The sequence below is a fragment of the Sturnira hondurensis genome, unplaced genomic scaffold (genome assembly GCF_014824575.4).
Source record: "Sturnira hondurensis isolate 20B ecotype Veracruz unplaced genomic scaffold, ASM1482457v3 Scaffold0018728, whole genome shotgun sequence".
Lineage (NCBI taxonomy): Eukaryota > Metazoa > Chordata > Mammalia > Chiroptera > Phyllostomidae > Sturnira > Sturnira hondurensis.
Genome location: NW_028091359.1, coordinates 3031917 through 3054553, shown reverse-complemented (window position 1 = coordinate 3054553; position 22637 = coordinate 3031917). Strand labels below are relative to the sequence as shown.

Genomic DNA, 22637 nt, shown 5'->3' with positions numbered 1-22637 from the left:
TTCTATATTCTCTCATTCTGGGTTATGTCGAAGTTGTTGCTGTGTTTGTTGGTTTGTTTAGAAATGCTTTAGTTACCCTAGAGTTTGTTAGTCAGAACTAAGTTTAAACGGAAAAACACCATTGCATGCTGCAAAATGAAATAGGTGGTCATTTTTTTCCCACTCAAACAATGGTACAAATGTTATATGCATTTAGCAGAAAACACTTTGAATTTAGATCTTTTCCTGGGATAGTGGTATGTGGTAGGATAGTCTGCGGTGATGCTGGGAATTATAAAATAGCTTCATGTTAGATGGTTTTACCCAACTGTAAGCTAGCGTAAGTGTTCTGAGCACATTTAAGGTAGACTGGGCTAAGCTGTGATCTTTGGGAGGGTAGGTGTATTAAATGCATTTTCAACTTAGCCATATTTTCAACTTAATGTGGGTTGAGAAATGACCCCATCAGGAGTCAAGGAGCATCTGTCGTTTTTTTGCAGTAACGAAGCCCCTTCAGAGGCAATACCAGGAATCTATCAGTTGTTAAAGAACTGTTGAAATTATTTGCATCTTTATTATTATCTTTACTGCTAGAAAGTTCATACTATACTATAATGAAAAGATGCTAAATTTTAAATTTGTTTCAAATTAGCTATCTATGGGTATGGTGTGGACTACACTTTTTCCATTTCAGAGCCTAAATACTATATTTAACTTGATATCAAAACATATCCACCTGGATTAAAGCAGCAAATACTGGTTTATTAGTCTTCTGCCCTTGTATGTAAAGCAAGTCATTGTGCTTAGGTCAACACATAATTAAAAGCAAAACGTTACGTGCTTCTGTTTAGTCAGCAGGTGGAGCTCAGATTCTTTCAAGTCTCAAAAGCAAACTGACATTTTACACTGAAAAGGCCTACTTTGATTACAAAATACTCGAAATGGAAGAGGTAACTATAATACAAAAATTTCCTCATTTTGGAAGAATTCATATTTTTATGTGGTGTAATTGTTTTTCTTCTAGCAACAAAAAATAAAGAACTTTAAGGGAAATGATTATTTATTTTTTATTATTTCAAAATCTAGAACTTAAACCTTTTTTTACCTTATAGTTCAGATTTGATTTTTTAAATTAATTATAAAATTATTTCTGTATGGTTTTGTTTTATTTTTTCTGAGACTCAGTGTGAAATCTTTTTGTATCTAGGCAATAAAAGGCACGACATAGAGATTTCTTTTAATGACTGATTTCTGTTTAAGTTCAATTTTTCTAAATATTGATTGAAAGAAAAACTCCATTAAAACAACAAACTAAAGGAATGTATTTGAAATAGAAATATAGTAGGTAGTTCAAGTTGTTTGAAGAACTGTCTTATCTTTCTTTGAACTTAAAACATCATAGTAACTTTTTTTTAATTATTTGAAAAGGTGATAATTTTAGTAACATTAGCAGGGAACATTTATTTTCTAAAAGTTCAAATATCTGATTTTGAATTTCATTCTGAGTGAGTCACACTATAAAACACCTTAGTCCTGGCGAGGTAGCTCGGCTAGTTAGAGCGTCATCCCCACACACGAAGATTGCAGGTTTGATCCCTGGTCCAATGAGTGCATAAATAGGTGGAGTAGCAAATCCATGTTTCTCTCTGTTTTCTCTCTCTAAAATCAATACAAAAAATAAACACCTTATATTCAGTGTGCAGTTTTCATATGTCACTAGTCAAATTTTGTCCCTTGCAACTTGATTATTTATATATTTCAAAAACAATGTAATATTTAGAGGGGACACATTTTGTCCATAAAAAGAAGTTATTCCTTTTATCCTCCAGGATAGTTTTAAGGCATATTTGGAATCGGGAAAAGAGAAACAAAAAACCTATGAGACAAGGAATCTTGAACTTATTTTTGCAAAAGGAGTCAAATTCAGAAATTCTGAATGCAAGATTGTATTGTTTACAATTTGTAGTTTCCCAACAATTAAAAGACAGGCAATTTTTGTGGGCAATAATGAAATTAAATTTGAAAGAGTTCTTATTCCCCAGTTGTTCTAAACTGACAAATAAAAAATCTCCCCCTCCCCACTCTGTTCTCATTGCCTCTCCCCTCTCTGCAGTTGAGGATCATTGCATATGAAGGGAAGCGCTACTGAAATATGCACATCTTGTATATGTGAAGGTAAAAAGGCAGGAAAAGTACTGAGAACCATTCCATATGCTCTAAATTCTAGGTTACTTTATTAGAAAAATTATCCAAGTTTTTTCTTGGTACATAATATTTTTATCATGAAATAACCAAAGTTTTTCCCTGGGTTTACTTTCCTCTTAGGACTTTCTAAATGGGTCCGGCAGCAAATCCAGCACCATTCAACCTTTGAAAGTGCGCTGGAGTCCTTGGCTGAATTTTCGAAAAAGCACCAAAAGGTCATTGATGTACCCAAAGAGAACAGAAAGTCTGTTCAGTACAGTGAGTCTACACTTGAAGTGGCCTGTTTGAAGGACAGTACTTCAATTTATCTATCGGAAGCAGCAAATCCTCTATCACCAGAAAATCCCAGGAAAGGTAAAGCAAAACTGTGTATCCAAGAACCACGATGTCCTGAAATGAGTAACTGAAAGTCCTTTACTAGCAGGTGACATTAGCTCCAGAAAGTACAGAAGTATGAAAAGTTCTGTCCGTTCAAATTTAATAGTGTCTAGTTTATAGATAATCCTCTTACATGAATTTCATAGTTTTGGGTAATGAAAGTCATTTATTCTAAATGATGGAAAATACTTTAACATACATTAACTATTATGGTTCATATCAGGGATTGGCAAACCATGGCCTGTGGACCAAATTTGGCCTACTGGCTATTTTTTATAAAAAGTTTAATGGAATGCAGTCACGCCCATTCATTTGCATATTATCTACAGAGACAGTTGAGTGATGGCGTGCATTATTACACTGGACCAGCACAACTGAGTAGTTGCAGCAAATGCAACATGACCCACAAAAGCTAAAATATTTACTGTCTGGCCTGTGATAGAAACAGTTTGCCAAATTGTGGTTTATAGCATGGGATATTTCAATTATTTTAATTAGTATATAATTTATCAATTTTTAAATGTTTGTTTTGTAGTACATTCTTCTATCTGCAATAAACATTATAGTGAGTTCAAGGTCATTATATTGGTAATCAGGAAACCTAGGTTCAAGACCAGGTTTGATTACTAACCAGTTTTATGTCTTAGTTTTTGTAGTTGTCAGTTTCCTTGATGGAATTAGTCTAGGTCAGTCACTAGTTAATGGATCTTCAAGGCAAATTGTTACAACCTCTTCTCTCCCTTATTCCATCCTCTTCCTCTTTCTTTTTATCCCTCCTTTTCTCATTCACTCCTGAGGTTACAGTGTGGAGTTTGAAAATGTGCCACACAGCATTATAGCTTGGGTTAGGGATCACCGGAGACCTAGATTTTCCTCGGAGTTAATATTTTATGCTTTACATTCTGAAACAGAAATCTTGCTACTGCTGTTTGTAAGCTCAAAATTATGTATTCTATGCAGTTATTGTAATATTTCTAACAAAATCATTTTAATAGAACAATTAGGAACAGAAAGTTAACATTTTAAAATTTTTGTATTCATAGATGATTCAGTATTATTAGAGAAGTCTGGCCAGACAGTGCAAGAAGAAAACATTGTGATTTCCAGATCCTCAAGCCCAACCTTCAGCAAACAAGCAAACAGAGTTAGCTGCTCGAGCTTTAATTCTTCGGGACAGTATCTCACTGGTAAAATTCTGACCACAACACCCAAGTTTAGGTCATCAGAGAACTGTGTCTCTCATTCTTCCACTTTCGAAACAGAAAAGGGTTGTAAAACTGGCTTGCCACTCACTGATAAATCTGAGTCCCCATCTCTAAGAGTAAACACATCATTTGAACCAGGCCCTCAGTCAGAAACTGCTATTCCATCAATAAAGATTGATGCTGCTCTCCTTAAAAACGATCGTTCCAACCAGCTACTCCGCAGTGAAGAAGCCCGGGATCCAGACATCGAACTGTCGCCAGTAAGTGAAGACGACAGACTTTCTACTTCAAACAGAGCTTTTGAAGCAGAAGCAGAAGATGAATCTGTCTATTTTACACCTGAACTTTATGATCCTGTAGATGCAAATGGAGGAAAAAATGAACCAGCTGAAACTGGTAGAAATAATTCAAATTGTATTTTAGCTGAAGAACTTTTTGAGATTAGGACTGTGACAAAAGTAGACGCCGTCAGGGAGAGGGCAGCTGGGGATTGCACAGACGCCGAGTCAAATGGAGCTGTGCGTATTAGGGAAAGCAAAGTCGATGACATTGGTAGCCATATAGGAACAACTCACAAAAATGAATCGGAACTGGAGGAAGCTCATGAAATGGAGATAAAGAACTTTAAACAGTCTCCTTCCCCAAATAAAGGTGTGTTCCCTGGTGTTAGATAGTAATACTTAACTGTCAAGCTATAAATATATGTTGTTAAACTTACATTAAACTCCATTATGAATGATATCTTATACATTGGCTAAGTGGTTATCTTTTTTGGTAATTTGAGATATAGTTTTTACTTTAATTCATTGTCATTAGAGTTTTAAAAGTATTACTTTTGGAAATGTAAGTTTTACTACCCTTGAGTCTTGATAAAGTGATTCATACAAAATGTTTTCCTTACCTAACTGCAATTCAGAATCAATCTAAAAGATACACAGTTGTCTAGGGCATTTTAAACTTTACATAACTATTTGTATTTTGTAGTTGTCTTCATCCATTTGTTTTCATATGATGCATAAAAATTAATAGCAATCTAATTTAGCCATGTTTCACTATAGATTGTTTTTCCTCAAATTGGCCCGACTTTTTTTTTTTAGAAATTAAAGTTCTCTTGAGAAGTTTATTTCTTTATTAAGCTGCCTAGTAATTAGTAACTAAGAATTAAGGAAGAAAACTGCATACATTTTAAATTGACATTATTTACATTTGTTTAATAAACTAAAATCAAGCATGTTTAAGCAAACCCATGTAAAGCTATATATAGAATGTCAAATGAAGGAGCCCAAATTTTTAATTCTAATTATCTAGTTTCATAATCATTGGGGAGAAAGTGACACGTTCTGGCATTGACATAAAGGCTGTAATGTTGCAGCTGTAAGAGAAAAAACCTCATGTAAATTTGGTAAGCACATGTCAACATGTAACTGTTGCTGAAAGATGTTTCTTTAAAGCTCAGTAAGTCTTTCTGTAAGCTTTGACTTTATGTTTTTGTGATCGAAGCTATAGTTCTTACCAAAAACGGTTATAAAACATGCTCTTCTCTGACATCAGTCCAAAATTACACCCACTGATCTTTTTCTAAGAAGCATCTGTTATCTTGTGGGCATTTAGGCATCTTGTGAGTAATGTAAATTGAAAATCTATGCATTCAAGCTGTGGATGTGGTTATTATTTTTAAGTCAAAATTCCCAGCAATCAGGTTTTTTTAATATTTATTTGGATAAATGAATTATTATATATGCATATGTTGACTTTTATATTGATGGTGTTTAGATTGAATACAGCTTAACTCTTTCCATTGGCCAAGATGTTACAATTCTTAGCATAGTTCAAAGAAATTTAAATTGGTAATTTATCCGTTAAAGAATTTATCTGTAGATTGGGATGTAATATAGCCCACCTAATATTACATATTTTTTTAGTTCTATGAGTAATGAGTTGTAAAACATTATATTAGAAGGTCATTTCTAAATTATTTTAAAAGGATATAATCATTTCTCCTCTCTGGTATAGTTGTTAATGCACAGGTAAGGTTAGTGGGGTCATAGAAAGATACCAGGTGGAGGAGGAAAAGAGACTTTGGCTCTTCTTGGCTCCACCCATAATGACTTACTCATGTTGGCAATTACTGTGCCTTTTGGATAATGTTTTCACTGTGAAATGCTGAATTTAGTACTATGAGATCATGCAAATCCCTTTTAGCTTTAAAAATCTATAATTTCAAGTATATGTTATTTTATCCTGATTTAATTTTCAGTTGTTTTGGTTCTAAAATGAGTAAAGTAAAGCATTTTATAGACTAGGTGAAATAACACTCATCTGCCTTTAGGAAATAATTGTGTGAATATATACATAATAACTTGGGAAGCAAGATATTTACTGTGACAATGCTGTGGTTAAAACATTTTGCACCCTTAAGATTGCCTTTAGAAGAATTGGTAAACTACATGAGAAAAAACAAGCACATTATTTTTTAGTCATACCTTAGTGTTATTATTCAACTTAATCTCAAATAAATACCATCCCCTTTCCCTAGATAATATATATATATTCCTTCCAAATTCTGCCCAAGGCTAAAAACTTCTGTTGCTTGTATGTAGAGATGTGCCACAGCTTTCAGCAAATCTAAGAGGTGTTTCAAAAATTTTGAAATAGGTATGGTCTTACAGGTATCTCTTTATATCATAACTTTGACCAAGATATTGCAAGAAGTAAAGTACTATATGATGGGGTAGGAGGTAAAATATTTTCATTAGTGATTACATGCTTTTTAACGAGATATTTTAAAGAGTTAAATAAATTAAAATAGGTAAAAGCACTTAAAAAAGACTCTGGCATGCGGTAGGCCATCAGTTATTAGCTAGTAAATCAATCATATACCTGGAGCGCATGCTTGCTTTATATGCCACTTTTCCTGATGGCGATGAGGAAGATACAGATAAACCAGCAATAAAAAAATCCCTGTGTGGTAGGAAGGAAAATTTATTTGGTTTATTCTCTAAGACTTTTTGAGATCTTTAAGATAGAAATTGCTTATCAGATCATTTGCTTTACCCATTTTATTCACATGAAATAATTATCTAATACTGAATTTATTCAAGGGCTGAAAGTATGTAGAGCATACAGGCCACGAACCAGGAGAACTACCATTTGGACAAAGGGCTTTATTCATGGAAGAAAGGTACAATGTAAAGAGTAGATGTTTCATGTTTTGACTTTCGAAATTTAGATGAATCATTTAAAACTTGCTATAGCTGTGTTGGAAATTTATGATCACTCTTACTATGCTATTACTGTGCGTTTAATTATTACATGTTTTTTTTATTTGGCACTGTTTCAAAGTTCACATAAGGCTTTGTTTTTAGTTTTCCTTATGCTCTTTCAAGACATTAATTTTTTAAAGGCTTTCCCATGATATTTTCCTGCAGTATGACTTTGTCATGTTATTTCCCTATAATAAAATGCATCAAAATTTCCATTCTTTAGGATTGCTGATAAAATTTCATGAAGTCAAAAATCACTTGAAAGACTGGTTATTGGAGTCCCTCAACCTCAGCGATGTCGGGTTTTTTTGTATGTGATTAGCACACACTCACTCTTGTTCATGCTCTTTTTAATCTCAGATTTATTAATGAGCTCAAAAAGATTTTACTTTAACTTTCATGAATTCTTGGTAGTTCTTTTGATCTATCTTAATAAACAAATGCAGTCAACCTTTTGTAAGTAGAAAGTCAATATTCTGACATTTTCTAATAATAAAAAGTAAATTTAAAACTGTATTAGACAGTTAATGTCTAAGGAAGCTAAAACCGTAACATGAAGTACAAAAAAAGCTATTGAACATACGAAAAAAAAGAACCATCCCTTCAGGACATGGAAATTTAGACAGACGACTTAGGCTTATTGATGATCTAGCCTTAAATGATTTTCATGCCTACCAACAAAAAAAGGAATTTTGTTTCTTAAGCTTTCGCTTGATAGAGCAAACCATTAGCCTCCTGGCTTCCTGTGCTCTACAAAAGAGCCTTGTTCTGATATCCGAGGGATCGGAGCCAGTGGATCTCCTTCTTGGTGAAACCCTCTAATAACGAAGTGCTCTCAGTAGCTAACCTCTTGGACTAGGTCCAAAACAGCCCATCTTATACCAAATTCCACTTTACAATAAGCAGCTTCCATGCATTTAGAAGGAAAACAAAAGCTGTATGAAATTTACTATTCCCAGAAATTGACCTTTGAAAAATCTAATGGTAACACTGATTAAAGGGAGTATTTGTTAATGAGGCAAAGTCATATAGATGTTTTTACTATTCTTCATAACAGATTTCTGTTTTTTTTAAATCTTGGTCTTTCTTTTCTAAGCAGTTTACATGATTTTGATTCTCAATTTTTTCCCTGAAAATTTCATCATTTTACATTAAATTATTTTACACCACTGTTTACAAAACTTGATATTAAAATATTTCATTTGGTTTCCTGCTATTATGAAGTTTGAGATTGTATAAGTAGAACATAATTTATGCAAACTAAGGTGCCATCATTTGTATATGATTCATAATACTTGATTTAAGGATATTAAATACTGATTGTTGTTATTTTGTATCAAGTATTATCTTTATATATTTTCTCTTTTTTTCAAACTGTCCTATGGTATTCATTCATATTTGAACACTAACCATTCTTTCAAACATTGATCTCTCTTATCTGTTGTAAAAGGACCCAAGTAACCTGCCTTGCCAGTCAGGACTTTATTGTATTGCTTGTGGAACTGAATTATTACCTAAAGCAGAAGGAGGTAGGAAATACAAAAAAATTACTTCGTGCCATCCTTAGTATAGGCTCACCTAAAGTACACTGATGTGTTACTGTTTGCATGCATTCGTCGTTAAAGGTGACTAACAGCATACATGGGTTCTGCTCTCATCAGACTGGGAAACGTGCATCCAGGTCCGTCCGCAACTGACTTTGGGCAAGTTGCTTAACTTCTCAGAATTTCCAATTTTTTTTTCATTTTAAAGTGGAAATGAATCACTTAATAAGAAATAGATTAAACATTATAAATTGCAATGCCATAGAGTGCATAAAAGCTTTTAAAAAAACATCAGGCAAGGGGAAAGATAACAGAATTCGGGTCAAAGGGATGAGTTTGCGTTTTGGCCCTACTATTTACTGAGTGGCCTTGCTCATAGGAATTTACTTCACCGAGCCTTAGCTTTATTTTCGAGAGGGGAATAGCTGAGCAATACCAACCTAAGAAAATTATTGTGAGGGTTAAATGAGATGATATACAGTAATGTGAAAGTGCTCTGTAATTTTTGAAGTATTACCTCGATATTATTTGTTCAGAAACGGAAACAGTAGTCTACTGTGATTGTTACCTCAGCATCCTGATATTGCACCTTCAAAATTTGTTCATGTGGCTGAGAAGCATGTAAAGCTTCTTCGAAAAAATAATTCAATGTAGTGATTCTTTTGCTTAGCAAGACTTAAATATCGTTAAAATGTATTTTCTGTTTTTTACATTTCATGTTTATATTGCAAAGTGTATGTACATTGCAAACAAAAAAGTTACCAAAGGAACACTGAAATCCATTGAGAACATTCCATGTAAATCTATAGGGCAAAACAGGGATTTTTGGCGGGGAGGGGTCTCCGTTGTTTAGTCCTGTACTTCCAACACTATGTTAACTGACTGTGACTTGAATGGAGCATTATATCAATGTGTGTATTTCTGTCAGGACTTTGTTATATGACACTTGGGTCTTGTAAATACCTTTTTATTTGACCAATTTCTAAACTCCAGTGACCCTTCTCTTTCCAAATTTTTTATTCTTATTGCCTCACCAGCATCAAATGCCTCATACTTTTTCTGTTCCATCTGTTATGAGCCAGAGATTCTCTTTTCTCTCTTTTTTACTCTGAAAGGTGTATTTTACCAACTTTACCTAAAAAAGAATGTTGGACTTTTGCAAGTTCTGTTTAAAATGTCCATAAACAGTATTATCCCGACCCAGTTGGACTCTAAAAGTGAATTTTGTATTAACTAATTGATTATCCAGAAAGTCACTACTTTGTAAGCCTTTTAAGCCCATTACCACTCTGGGAGAAATTAATTTTTCCTGCTAGTTCCCAATATAATACTTATTATATGATGTTACAATTAATTATGTAGAAGTCTGTATTTCTGGCACACTGAATATGGACAGCTTTCCATATCACCTAGCATTTACTCATCCATCCCCCCATTCAGCTAACATTTTGAGAGCATGCTTTGCAAAAAGAGTGGTGCTGTGCCCCAGGGATACCAAAGATGGGTAAGACAAGGATCATACTCACCAGGAAGTCATAGCCTAATTCACATGGCAGTAAACACATGGCACAGTGTGATGAGAACTGGAGTCGAGGCCAGGCACACAGTAGTGTTTGCCGAGTACAGGCATACTGGTCAGTACAGTTACAATTCTAGTTAGAGGGTCTATAAGTTAACAGCAAAGTTGGTTTAACAGAGGAAATATCTGGACGAATTTTCTTTTCAGTTTTTAACAAGAAATACTTACAATTTTAAAATACTTTCTTGAGGAAATTCAAGATGTGCCTTTTTTCCCTGATGATCCCATCTTCAGATCTCCCATTCTCTCTACTCTGGATTATTTACTTCATTAAATAAAAGATGCAAAGCAGAGCAAGGACATAGCAGACACATCTTCCATGGGGGTTTGGAGTGTGCCGTGTAGTGTACCATGAACTTTCACAACCATTAACTCAGCTGGTTTTCAGAGTGGCCTGTCAAAGTCAGTGGTGCAGTGGGTATTATCCGACTGAGGAAAAGGGAACATGATCATGAGACCACAGTCAAGGGCATCCACTGTTTTGATTGATTTTTGTACTTTTATATTGATTTTAGTTCACCTTTGTTTGCCAGAATCTCTTTATGAAAGGAATAGTCTTAGAATTCTGAAAGCAAGCCTCATTCTCTTACCTTTTTTGCAAAGGAGTACTTTCTAGAATCCCAGCATTTTAATAATATTAATAAAAATATGTTAACATCCATGGAGGACTATAAACTCTCTGAGGGTAGACACAGTCCTAGAGCATAGTATAATACTTGACACAGAGTAAGTGCTTAGTAAATCTATTTAAAAAATTTTTTTATCCTCACCCGATGACATTTTTTCATTACTTTTAGAGAGAGAGGAAGAGAGAAGGGAAGGGACAGAGAGAAACATTGATGTGAGAGAGAAGCATCAATTGGCTTCCTCCCGTTTCACCTGGAGTAGGGGTGGAACCCACAGCCTAGGTCTCCTGACCTGAATCAGACCTGCAACCTTCCAGTTACAGGTCAATGCTCCAAACAATCAAGCCACACAGGCCAGGGCAGGAAATACTTTTTTATGAGAAGAAATCTTCTCAAAACAACCCCCAAAATTTAACATTACTTTAGATAAAGTTGCTAACTAGTGACATTAGAGCCAGAACTAGTACCCAGGTTTGTAAGTTCCAATAGCAGATTCTTAACACCGTAGTAACTTATGTAATACCAAAGCCTCGGGTTCTTGACTTCACCTCTTGTGAATTCACCCCCATTTCGTCCACCTACTTCCATTGACTAGACCCTAAGGCTTCCTCACTCATGTAACCTTGAAACTAATATCCTCTCTGATTATCTTTTTGATCCTCTGTTCTAGCTTTTACTACATTCCTCCTTATACACCTACTCCTTCAGTTCTCTCCAAGTTTGTCATCCCCCTTCAGTCTTCACTTCCTTCCTTCCTTCCAAGTTTGTATCTAAATACTTACATCGTAGTCACTAGAATTATTCTCTCACTGGTGTCCTGAACTCCTATGTACCTCGGTCATTCTACCCGAGTCCTGGAAAACCGCCAAACCTAGTTTAATCACAGTCTGCCTTTCCTGTTACAACTTCTGGAAAGTTGAGCCACAGCTGATGAAGGTTGTGTAGTAGTGTGGATAAAGTACAGCGTGACAGCTTCTAGACTTAATTGGATTCCTAACACTTTTCGTCAGCTCATGTATTCTCCCTGACTAGTTGCTTTGTTCTCCCCTCACCCACCATTAGTGGACAAAACTTACAGATGACTTCTTTCTATTTTAAAAATATATTTTATTGATTATGCTATTACAGTTGTCCCATTTCCCCCCTTCATTTCCCTCCACCCTGCACACCCTCTCCCACTCACATTCCCCCCTTAAGTTCATGCCCATGTGTCATAAGTTCTTTAGCTTCCACATTTCTCATACTATTCTTGCCCTCCCCCTGTCTATTTTCTACCTACCATCTCTGCTACTTATTCTCTGTACCTTTCCCCTCTCTCTCCTTCTTCCACTCCCCTGTTGCTAACCCTCCATGTGATCTCCATTTCTGTGGTTCTGTTCCTGTTCTAGCTGTTTGCTTAGTTTGCTTTTGTTTTAGGTGTGGTTGTTAATAACTGAGTTTGCTGTCCTTTCACTGTTCATCTTTTTCATCTTTTTCTTAGATAAGTCCCTTTAACATTTCATTCAATAAGGGCTTGGAGATGATGAACTCCTTGAACTTGACCTCATCTGAGAAGCACTTTAGCTGCCCTTCCATTTTAATTGAAAGCCTTGCTGGATAGAGCAATCTTGGATGTAGGTCTTTGGATTTCATGACTTGGAATACTTCTTTCCAGCCCCTTCTTGCCTGCAAGGTCTCTTTTGAGAAATCAGCTGAAAGTCTGATGGGAACTCCTTTGTAGGTGACTGTCCCCTTATCTCTTGCTGCTTCTAGAATTCTCTCCTTCATTTTAATCTTGGCTAATGTAATAATGATGTGCCTTGGTGTGTTCCTCCTTGGGTTTACCTTCTTTGGGACTCTCTGAGCTTCCTGGATTTCCTGGAAGTCGATTGCCTTCGCCAGATTGGGGAAGTTCTCTATTATTTGTTCAAATAAGTTTCCCACTTGTTGCTGGTCCTCTTCCCCTTCTGGGGGTCTATAATTATAGGGGTCTATAATTCGGATGTCGGAACGTTTAATAAAGATGTCCTGGAGGTTCCTAAGCCTCTCCTCATTTTTTTGAATTCTTGTTTCTTCATTTTTTTCTGTTTGGTTGTTTCTTCTTTCCCTCTGGTCCACTCCATTAATTTGAGTCCCAGTTTCCTTTCCATCACTATTGGTTCCCTGTGCATTTTCCTTCATTTCACTTAGTGTAGCCTTCATTTTTCCATCTAATTTGCAACCAAAATCAACCAGTTCTTTGAGCATCCTGATCACCAGTGCTTTGAACTGTGCATCTGATAGGTTGGCTATCTCTTAGTTGCTTAGATGTATTGGCTCGGGCCTCTGATCTGTTCTTTCATTTTGGCCATTTGAGGGGTGGGTGGATTCTGGTCGTGCCTGTTATATATGAGGGGTGGAGGCTTAGGTGTTCACCAGGGTGGGGCAACCCAGTTACTGGGTTGTGATGCTATATGTGGTGGTGTTCCCGAGAGGGAACAATGGTGCTTGTTCTGCTCTCTCGGATTTCAGTCCCCTCTGCCCCTTCCCAGAAGCAAATTGGGCCCCTCTGGTGCTGGTTCCCAGGTGGGTGGGTTTGTGTACATTCTAGAACCCTGTGGATCTCTCCCATGAACTCTCCTATGAGGCTGGGAGTCTCTCTTGGCACCTCAACCCCTGCAAGTGTTTTCAATCCGTGTTTTGAGGCTTTATTTCCCAGTGCTGGGGCCCTGGGCTGCTTGGTCTGTCTCGCTGCCCATTTTTGCCTGGTTTATCTGCACTCGAATATGGGATCGCTCAGTCAGCCAGCCGCCTCATGCACCTCACTGGATCTGCCCATTGCCACCCAGTGCCCAGGGTCTGCCAGCTGCCACCTGTGCACCTGGGTCCACCAGCCACCGCTATTTCCTGCCGCAGCCCTTCTCCGCCGGCCGCCTGCTCCACTCCTCTTACCGGTCTGGATGAATGGTTGTCAGACTTCCATGCAGTTCAATTTTCTATCAGTTCTGGTTGTTTTTTTCGTTTCTAAATCTTTGTTGTCCTCAATTTTGGTTGTGCGTGGAGGCACAGTGTATCTATCTACACCTTCATCTTGGCTGGAAGTCTCATGACTTCTTTTCTTAGCCAGTTCCCTTTCTAGGTGATGTGCTTTCCCTGGCTAATCTTATCCTCCTTTGAACTGTATGAACTGTATGCTAATGATTCCTGACCCATCATCCATCTGACTGCTCAACAGCTTGGAAGACCCGTAGCATCTCAAACTTAATTTGCACAAAACAGTTCTTTTCTGAAACCTGGTCTTTGCTATTTCAGCTAGTGACATCATCATGCATCTAGTTCTTCAAATCTTAAACTAACAAGTCATCTGAGTTTTAGAGTTGAGAAATATTGCTCAACTCTCTCCTGCTTTCCATCTTCATTATGATGTCATTAATTTAGACCCTCAGAATATATTACTAGTGTAATGGTTCTTTTTAAATTATATTTTATTGATTATGATATTACAGTTGTCTCAATTTTTCCCCCTTTTTGCCCCTGTCCACCCAGCAACCCCCACTCCCTCATGCAGTCACCATTGTTCATGTCCATGGGTCTTGTGTATAAGTTCTTTGGCTACTCCATTTCCTATACTGTACTTTACATCCCCATGGCTATTCTGTAACTAGCTATTTGTACTTCTTAATCCCCTCACCTCTTCACCCATTTGCCCACACACCCTCCACTATCTGGCAACCATCAAAGCACTCTCCATATCTATGATTCACTCTCTGTTCTTGTTTCCTTAGTATGCTTTTTAGATTCAATTGTTGATAGATTTGTGGTTTTTGCCATTTTATTGTTCATAGTTTTGATCACCTTTGTCTAAAATAAGTCCCTTTAACATTTTATGTAATAGTAGTTTGGTGACAATGAACTCTAGTTTTTTGCTGCCTGAAAAGCTCTTTATCTATCGTTTGATTCTAAATGATAGCTCTGCTGGGTAGAGCAGTCTCAGCTGTAGGTCCCTGCTCTTCATGACTCTGAATATTTCTTGACAATCCCTTCTAGCCTGCAAAGTTTTTTTTTTTGCTTGTTTGTTTGTGGGGGTTTTTTTGGGGTTTTTTTTTGCGAAATCAGCTGATAGTCTTATGGGAACTCCCCCGTAGGTAACTAACTGATTCTCTATCTTTAACCTTTGGCTTTCTAATTATGATGTGTCTTGGAGTGAACCTCTTTGCATCCATCTAGTTTGAGACTCTCTGTGCTTCCTGGACTTACAGGTCTATTTCCTTCACCAAATGAGGGAAGTTTTCTGTCATTATTTTTTCAAATAGGTTTCTAATTTCTTGCTCTTTTTCTTCTCCTTCTTGTACCCCTCTATGATGCGAATGTTGGACCTCTTGAAGTTGTTCCAGAGGCTGCTTATACTATCCTCATTTTTTGGATTCTTTTTTCTTGTTCTGATTGGTTGTTTTTGACTTCCTTGTGTTCTAAATCATTGATTTCTCATTTTCATCCACTTTACTGTTGTTCCCTATAAATTGTTTTTTATTTCAATTAGTGCATCTTTCATTTCTGGCTTTTTTTAATACTGTTGAGGTCCTCACTAAGTTCCATGAACATGCTTATAACCAGTATTTTGAACTCTGCATCTGATAGGTTGCCTATCTCCATTTCATTTAGCTCTTTTTCTGGAGTTTTGATCTGTTCTTTTATTTGGGCCATGTTTCTTTGTCTCCTCATTTTGGCAACCTCCCTGTGTTTGTTTCTATGTATTACATAGAGCTGCTATGACTCCCTTTCTTGGTAGTGTGGTTTGATGTAGTAGGTGTCCTATAGGGTCCAGTGGCTCAGCCTTCCCTTATTACTCAAACTGGGTACTTGGCATACATCCTTCTTGTAGGCTGAGTACACCCTCTCTTGTAGTTGAGCCTTGATTGTTGTTGGCAGGTCAATGGGAGAGATTTATCCAGGCTGGTCAGCTGCAAGGACTGCCTATTACCACTGACCACTGACCTCTATCCTTCATGAAGGATCAGCTGTGTAGGGGCAGGGTAGTGGTGTCCTGACGTGGTCTATAGGTGCCCACTGGTTGCGCTGACTCTGAGGTTTCCTGGTTGGTACAAGCCAAGGTCAACCCCCAACTGTGTTTTGTCCAGGGCTATAAAGTCATCTGGGAAGGCTGCTACTTTTTCTGGACTTGAAGATTCCCAGGTGAAGCCAAGCTGTGGACCTAGGCTGGCTGCTGCTAGTGCCAGATCTGGGGCCACTTAACAAGTGGTATGGGGGCTGGGGACTCACTGAGGCTAGCTGTTGATTGTTTGAGAGAATTTAGGAAGTTATAAAGCATGAGCCAAGAGTAGCCACTCAAACAGAAAACAGCTTGGGTGGGCCCATAAGTTGGGTGGGGCAGAGTCTCAGGAGATCTTCAGGGATGCACAGATAGGGTTATCTAGGTTGATGGAGTCTGAGATGCAGCACCAGCCTGCCAACTCTGTGGCTCAATAGCCACTGCTCACCTTGATGCCAGACTCTTCACTTCCTTCCCGTATGCCACTGGTGCCTTTCAAGCTGCCTCCCTGGTGACGAAGCTCATAAGAAGTGATCTAAATTCCTGCATACATTCTTTAAGAGAAACTGCTTAGCCCTGGCTGGTGTAGCTCAGTGGGTTGAGCGCGGGCCTGCGAACCAGACAATCGTGGTTCGATTCCCAGTCACGGCACATTCCTGGGTTGCAGGCCAGTTCCCGACATGACAGGGACCATTTCCCAGCAGGGGATGCATGAGAGGCAACCACACATTGATGTTTCTCTTCCTCTCTCCTTCCCTTCCCCTCTAAAAATAAATAAATAAATATTTTTTTAAAAAAGAGAAACTGCTTAGAACTCCAGAAGTTTCTTCCACCAACTCAATTCCCACTGCATTTTGCAGCCAGAAGTTGTGGGAACTTATTTTCCTAGTACTGAAACCCTGGCTGGGGTGCCTGGTGTGGGGCTAGGACTCCTCGCTCCTGAGATACCCATCCTGAATTTTTATCCACATGGTTGTGAGGCCAGCCTGTTTTGCATCTGTGCCCCTCCTGCCGGTCTGGATGGATGTGGTTTCTTCAATTTCATAGTTGTCAGACTTCCATTTAACTCGATTTCTGACACTTCTGAGTGATGGTTGGTCTATATTTTAGTTGTAATTTTGATGTGTGGTTGTTGTGCCGGTAGGCAAGCCATGTCTGCCTACACAACCATCTTGACCGGAAACCCAATTGTTCTTAAGTAGTCATTTTGTCACCAGTCCTTTCCCTAAAGTTCACTTTCCACTTTGCTGCCAATTTACCTATCTAAAATGCACATTTGACTGTGTCACTCAGTCAAATTTGCATTTGCCTGTTTAAAACCCTTCTATATACAGGATGGGGGGAAAGTAGATTTACAGTTGTTCCTCTGAGAACAATACAATAATTAATAAATAATAACACAAGAATAAACTGTGGGTTTCACATTGCTCAGAACCATCGACTACTTTTGCCCCACCCTGTAGAAGATCAAGTCAAACCCCACACGAAGACATGCCAGGCCTTTCGTGATCCGGTCTTTGCCAACATCTCCAGCCTCATCTCCTGCCAGCCTTTGCTAACTTTATACAGAACAGTTTTAAACCCAGATCGTGCTGTTTTATACCCATTACCTTTGCTAATGCTCTTCCGCCTTTGCTCTTCCTTCTTCTTTATCTGGCAAACTCCCACTTACTCTGAGAAATTCAACTAAGTTATCCCCTCTGAACCCGTACCCCTCTGGACCTCCCAGTGGGTTAAGTGTACTTCCTCCAGCTTTCTTGGCCCCTCTGTGCATAATTTCAAGGCAATATTTTCAACACTGTGTTGTTTACATTTTTGCTCTCTTCTGGTTCAGACTTACACATTTGCACAAAATAAGACCATGCTTGTCTTTGTCACTCTTGTATCTGGTACATGCTGTAAAATAGTAAGCACCAAATTTTTGGCAAATTTATGGCAAACTGAACCGACCCATGCTGTTTTGAGACTGGCTACTTTTATTTAGATGCTGCTTTGGCTTATTGTTATATTGTTTATTACTTTTTTAATATTTTAAAGTAGGCCGGAACTTTATTCATCATTTACTTCTCTTATATTAAATATGAGGTAACTGGTTTCCAGAGAGATTTACTACCCAGACCAAAGTCATTGATGGAGACACACTACACTCTTTTTAATGTAGTTTAGTTCATATTAACTTCACTTAGCCTATCTCAAGGCATTCTTAGAGAAAGGTATAGTTTTAGATAACCAAGAAGACAACAAATTAAAAAGCCACTCAATCATATTCTTTGTGACTACATCTAACTATAGAGTTTACTATGAGAAGTGGTACCTGTTGGTGATAATAGATTTTAATGACAATACACTTACTTGTTTGTTACCACTGTGTACAGTAATTATTCTCCATTGAGTTGTTTTTTGATTGACTAACATACATATACGAACAGACTTTAATAAACTACTGCAACCAGCAGTATCTTTCTAGGAAGTTAATATAATTGTTAGTGTGATATGCCTTTCCTAAATCTTTTTTACCTCATTTTTTATAGGAATTTTAAAAAAAGTTTTTTCCAAGAATGCTGTGCTGATAGAAATGCAAAGAATCTTCCTGAATATTAAATTAAGTTGCACAAAGTCCCTTTGCCATTGCTTAACTGAGTCCAAGTACAGTTCAGAAGGAGAAAATTTATTTTATGTCATCGGTGACAATGCTGCCCTCAACCACTTAAAAACCACAGTAATGGTTTATCAGACTCCAGTAAAGAACGAAGGTAAACTTATTTAAGAGCTACATTGTTTTCTTGTCACTTTCTAAATCCTTCAGATGTACTTAAGGCACCTTTTTATTTTCGTGTGAATTCTCAAATGAAAGGCAATTTTTAAGTTGCTTTAAAAAATATGTTTCACTGTTTCAAGAATTACAAAGGAAAAAATAAAACAGAATCTCAAACTCTGTTCAAAACAAGGAAATGTGTGAGTAGGAAATGTCCCATTAGGACAGATGAGGCAGGATCTGTGTCTGATGTTCACTCGCCAGAAAGTGTCACGAGGTGCACGTGCCCAGACCCCACACATGCTTTGGCAGGCCCGAGCGGGGTGCAGGGTGGGTAGCTATTCGTGGGAGCAACCTCCAGGATAAAAGCAGCCGGCTTCCACCAGCTGTCCCTAGAAAACAGTGGGTTCGATGCTTATGCACAAATGACCCGTAAACCCGAGCTCTTTTTCCTTTATGTCTCAGGTTGCTTACTGCCCTCTTACAACTTCCCAGCTACTTTCAAGTCTGCTCATCATGTTCATTTTAATTCTGCCAATACATGTTTCTAATGTCGAGTAGAAAAGACTAGGCCAAAAACATTATTTACCCCACTCACTGAGAAATAAGTCTAAGCTTTACTCTTCCTAGAAGCAGTAGGGACAAGGAGAAGTATATTAGTTGTATTCCAAAACTCTGACTTCACGTAACTCAGACATGTATTATTTACCCATTTTCAGTATCAACAGATTCATCTAAACTTTTCTACCCATTTAAAATCTGAAGTGACAAGCTCTATGATAATATCCACTCATTCAGTACTTAAGTATAAAAGACCCTTAAAACTAAAACTTGGGGTTTTTCTTGTTGCTACCCCCTCAAAGGTGGACCACTCAGCTACCCCCTCAAAGGTGGACCATTCATACGAGTCTGTGCGTTTACTTTGGTTACAAATGTCTGCAGAAACATATGGTCAGATCATATGGTTCTAATAATGTTCCCGTTAGTACTTTGCAGCTTTGACCAATTTCAATATTTTTTCTGGAATTGGAAATTCTTTCTTGTGGGAATGTACTCGTTTATCAAAAAATGAATATGTGGTTGTTAAAATTTCTTGGCTTAGCGCAATATGGAAGACTGTAAGAAGTTTTCTGGGGGAAAACTACAACTCTGCATAGATTCATAGTCAGCTTTTACACAAATTCTTCCCATTTCAACTGCATACACTTGAGCTCCAAGTAAAAAGCTCTGTTGTTCATTTTTTCCTGAACTACATCCTCTAATGTCTCCTCATTCTGAGTTTCCACGCCCGTTGTTGTGGTGACTTCCAGACACAAAGGTAACTCAATCGCAAAGGAGATTGAGGGAGTGCGGTGTGCGAGAGAGGTTCTCTTTCGGTCTGCTGTCTCTTCTCTGCCAGAACTGTACACCTTTGTCGTCTAACCACGAATCCCTGCAGAAGGTGACGGTGCTCACGCAGCACCTGGAACTCTCATTTCCCCCATAAAAACTTGGAGTTTTCCTCACTTTACACAAAAGGCAGTCCAACACAAAGAGGATTGTCCTTGCACATTTGAGATTTGTTTGGTGGATTGTTCAACTAAAGAATGTAGAGAAACTCTCTGTCCTGAAACCGGATATGTAATAGTGACATCTATTATGGTTATGACTGTTCTGAAAAAGGAACGCTGCTCCTGCAGATGTGTTACGGTGTGAAAGCTTAAGCAAAGGTACTTTGCTATTTCTAATTGCGGGAAGTTACATTCTCATAGATTCATAGGGTAAATGAATTTCTGTTTTAAAACTAACTGGTTGCTGGGGGAGTGAGGTAGAAGGGGACTAAATGGTAATGGGAAAAATACAATAAAGATTATATTTTTAAAATTAAATGAAGTCATGCAGTCACAGAAAAAAATAAAATAAAACTGCTGTTAAATTTCCAAAAAGTACCATTTCACAATTAATGTAGACAAATTTTCTTATTGTAGAATATGGAGATTTATTTATAGTGTTTTCAATTATACGTAGTTTTATTTGAAAACAAAGAATTACATTTTTTTCTCAAACAGTTCTGATTCTGAGGAAGACACTAAGCCAAAGAAACTGCAGCATGAGTTTTGGATTTGGACATTTCAAATCCCAGCCCACCACTTTCTGACTTTAGTTTATGCTCCCCCCAAAATGTTTCCTCACTTGTAAAATGAGTACAATGATGCCTCACAGAGTTGCCATGAGAATAAAGTAATGAATTTACGTAATAGGCATGAGCAAATATAAGCTATTGCTGTTTTTAAACTTATTTTCTGTACTCTTCTATGTTAGATTAAAAATTATGAAAGTTAAATATGTTAAACTGATAGTTTTCAAAAGTTTTATCCTATCTTAACATCTGCTTCATTTTCTGTTAGACATTTATAAGTGAAATTGGGATTGAATCTGGTAGTTCAGGGTTTATGAAAGGCCTTTTTTATGTTTTTTGTAGGCATGGAGACAGGTTTATCTTTAAATGCCATCTGGAATATGAAAGAACGTTCTTTAACCAGCTACTTACAGTGTAGAAATTGTATCAGCCAGTCTCTATTCCCATGTCCTTTAATTGGTGCCGAAATAAGTGACCCTAGAAACATTGCTGAGTCAAGGGTAAGTTTATGTTTGTTCTTGAAACTTAATGTGGAACTTGCTTGTGCATAACTATACTTAAATTATTATTAAAATATATGAACTATTGCTGTGCTGCAGATAAACATTAATAAGGCCCATTCTCTCTTTTAAATTAAAAAAAATAAGTGTGATATACTACTAAAGATGCATTATCCCTAGAAATAGTAAGTACTGTAGTAACTTTGGCATTAAAGCCAAAACTAAAAAGCCATTTAGTGCATAGAAAAATTAGATACATTATGTTTCCACGTGACAATGAAATTACACTTTAAAAACTTGCATTGTTTAAGCCATTCTGTCTTACCTCTTTGTGTGTTTTTTAATCTGTGCATTTAAGCCTAATCAGGATTAAAATACACTTTGGAGACAAAGATGTGAGCCAAAGATTAGCCTTGTAAAATCAGGATCGGATTTCCACTGGATGTAAACTGCTGTTGCACAGCTCTAAGCCAAGGAAATTCACAGAGACTGTGCTAATGTAAACAATGTGGGTACAAATACAGTTCCACCAAGGATGGAAGTACTTACAGCAAATATGTTCTATGAATTAGACTAGGTAAGTTCTTAAAGAATTAGGAATACTGTCACTCTAAAAAACATCAAATCCCAGGTAACTGAGTGTAAGATTTTTTAAATGTTTTTTTTTAGCAATATAGTGTGACAGGTAAGAATGTAAACACTGCAATGGACCAGTTGGATATCAAATTCTATTTCTGCCTCTTTATTAGCTCCCTTATAGAGCAAGTTACTTCTCTGAGCTTTAGTTTCCTTTCATGCAAAACTGGGGAAGTAGTAATACCTAACCAGTAGAGTTGTTACGAGGATTAAATGAGTTAATTCCTATAAACCACATAGAATAGGGCCTGGCATGACATGAGCTCATGCAACTATAAGCATGTTGATACTAATGCTATATTATCATTGTTATTGATATTACTGTAAAAGTCTTTAGTTTTTAAAAAGTGGTTTAAAAAGTCTTTAGTTTTAAAAGAATTATTCCTTATCCCAACATTAAATGATGTAATTAGAGGTTAGAATATTTATGTTTTAGTATTTAAATTGTCTGATGATGGCTAGGCACATGAACCGTTTAAACTCTTAATATTCCTGGTGTAGTGTCATGAAATAGTATCATAGTCCCTCAGCAACAAGAAATACTCTACTGTTGTGGATTTTATAAGGTGAGTTTCAATACACATTTAGAGGAAATGCCATTTATAAGCATACAGTTAATTGAATGCTCACAGGAAGAGCACTGTTCCTTTGTGGGCTGGTGAATTATGCCTTACAATGAATACTTCTCTGTGGGGGGAAAAAATAGAACTTGTCTTTCTTCCAGGGAAGGTAAAATTGGCAGTATGGGATCATTGAAAAGTTCTGGCAGGGCTATGTATTTTATTTTTTAAATTTACTCTTCCCAACTGAAAATGTAATAAAAATTTTGTAACAAGGTTT

At 37.1% G+C, this 22637-nt stretch overlaps 1 protein-coding gene across 1 annotated transcript in view; it reads left to right on the top strand.

Moving 5' to 3' along the window:
- BRIP1 (BRCA1 interacting DNA helicase 1) overlaps nt 1-4515 on the top strand; it is a 125216-nt gene extending 120701 nt beyond the window's left edge. Inside the window, exons 19-20 of the mRNA XM_037070168.1 lie at nt 2305-2538; nt 3606-4515. Of these exons, the coding sequence (XP_036926063.1) occupies nt 2305-2538; nt 3606-4441 (1070 nt within the window). The 3' untranslated portion in view covers nt 4442-4515. The remainder of the gene's footprint in view (nt 1-2304; nt 2539-3605) is intronic.
- The last annotated feature ends 18122 nt before the right edge of the window (nt 4516-22637 follow it).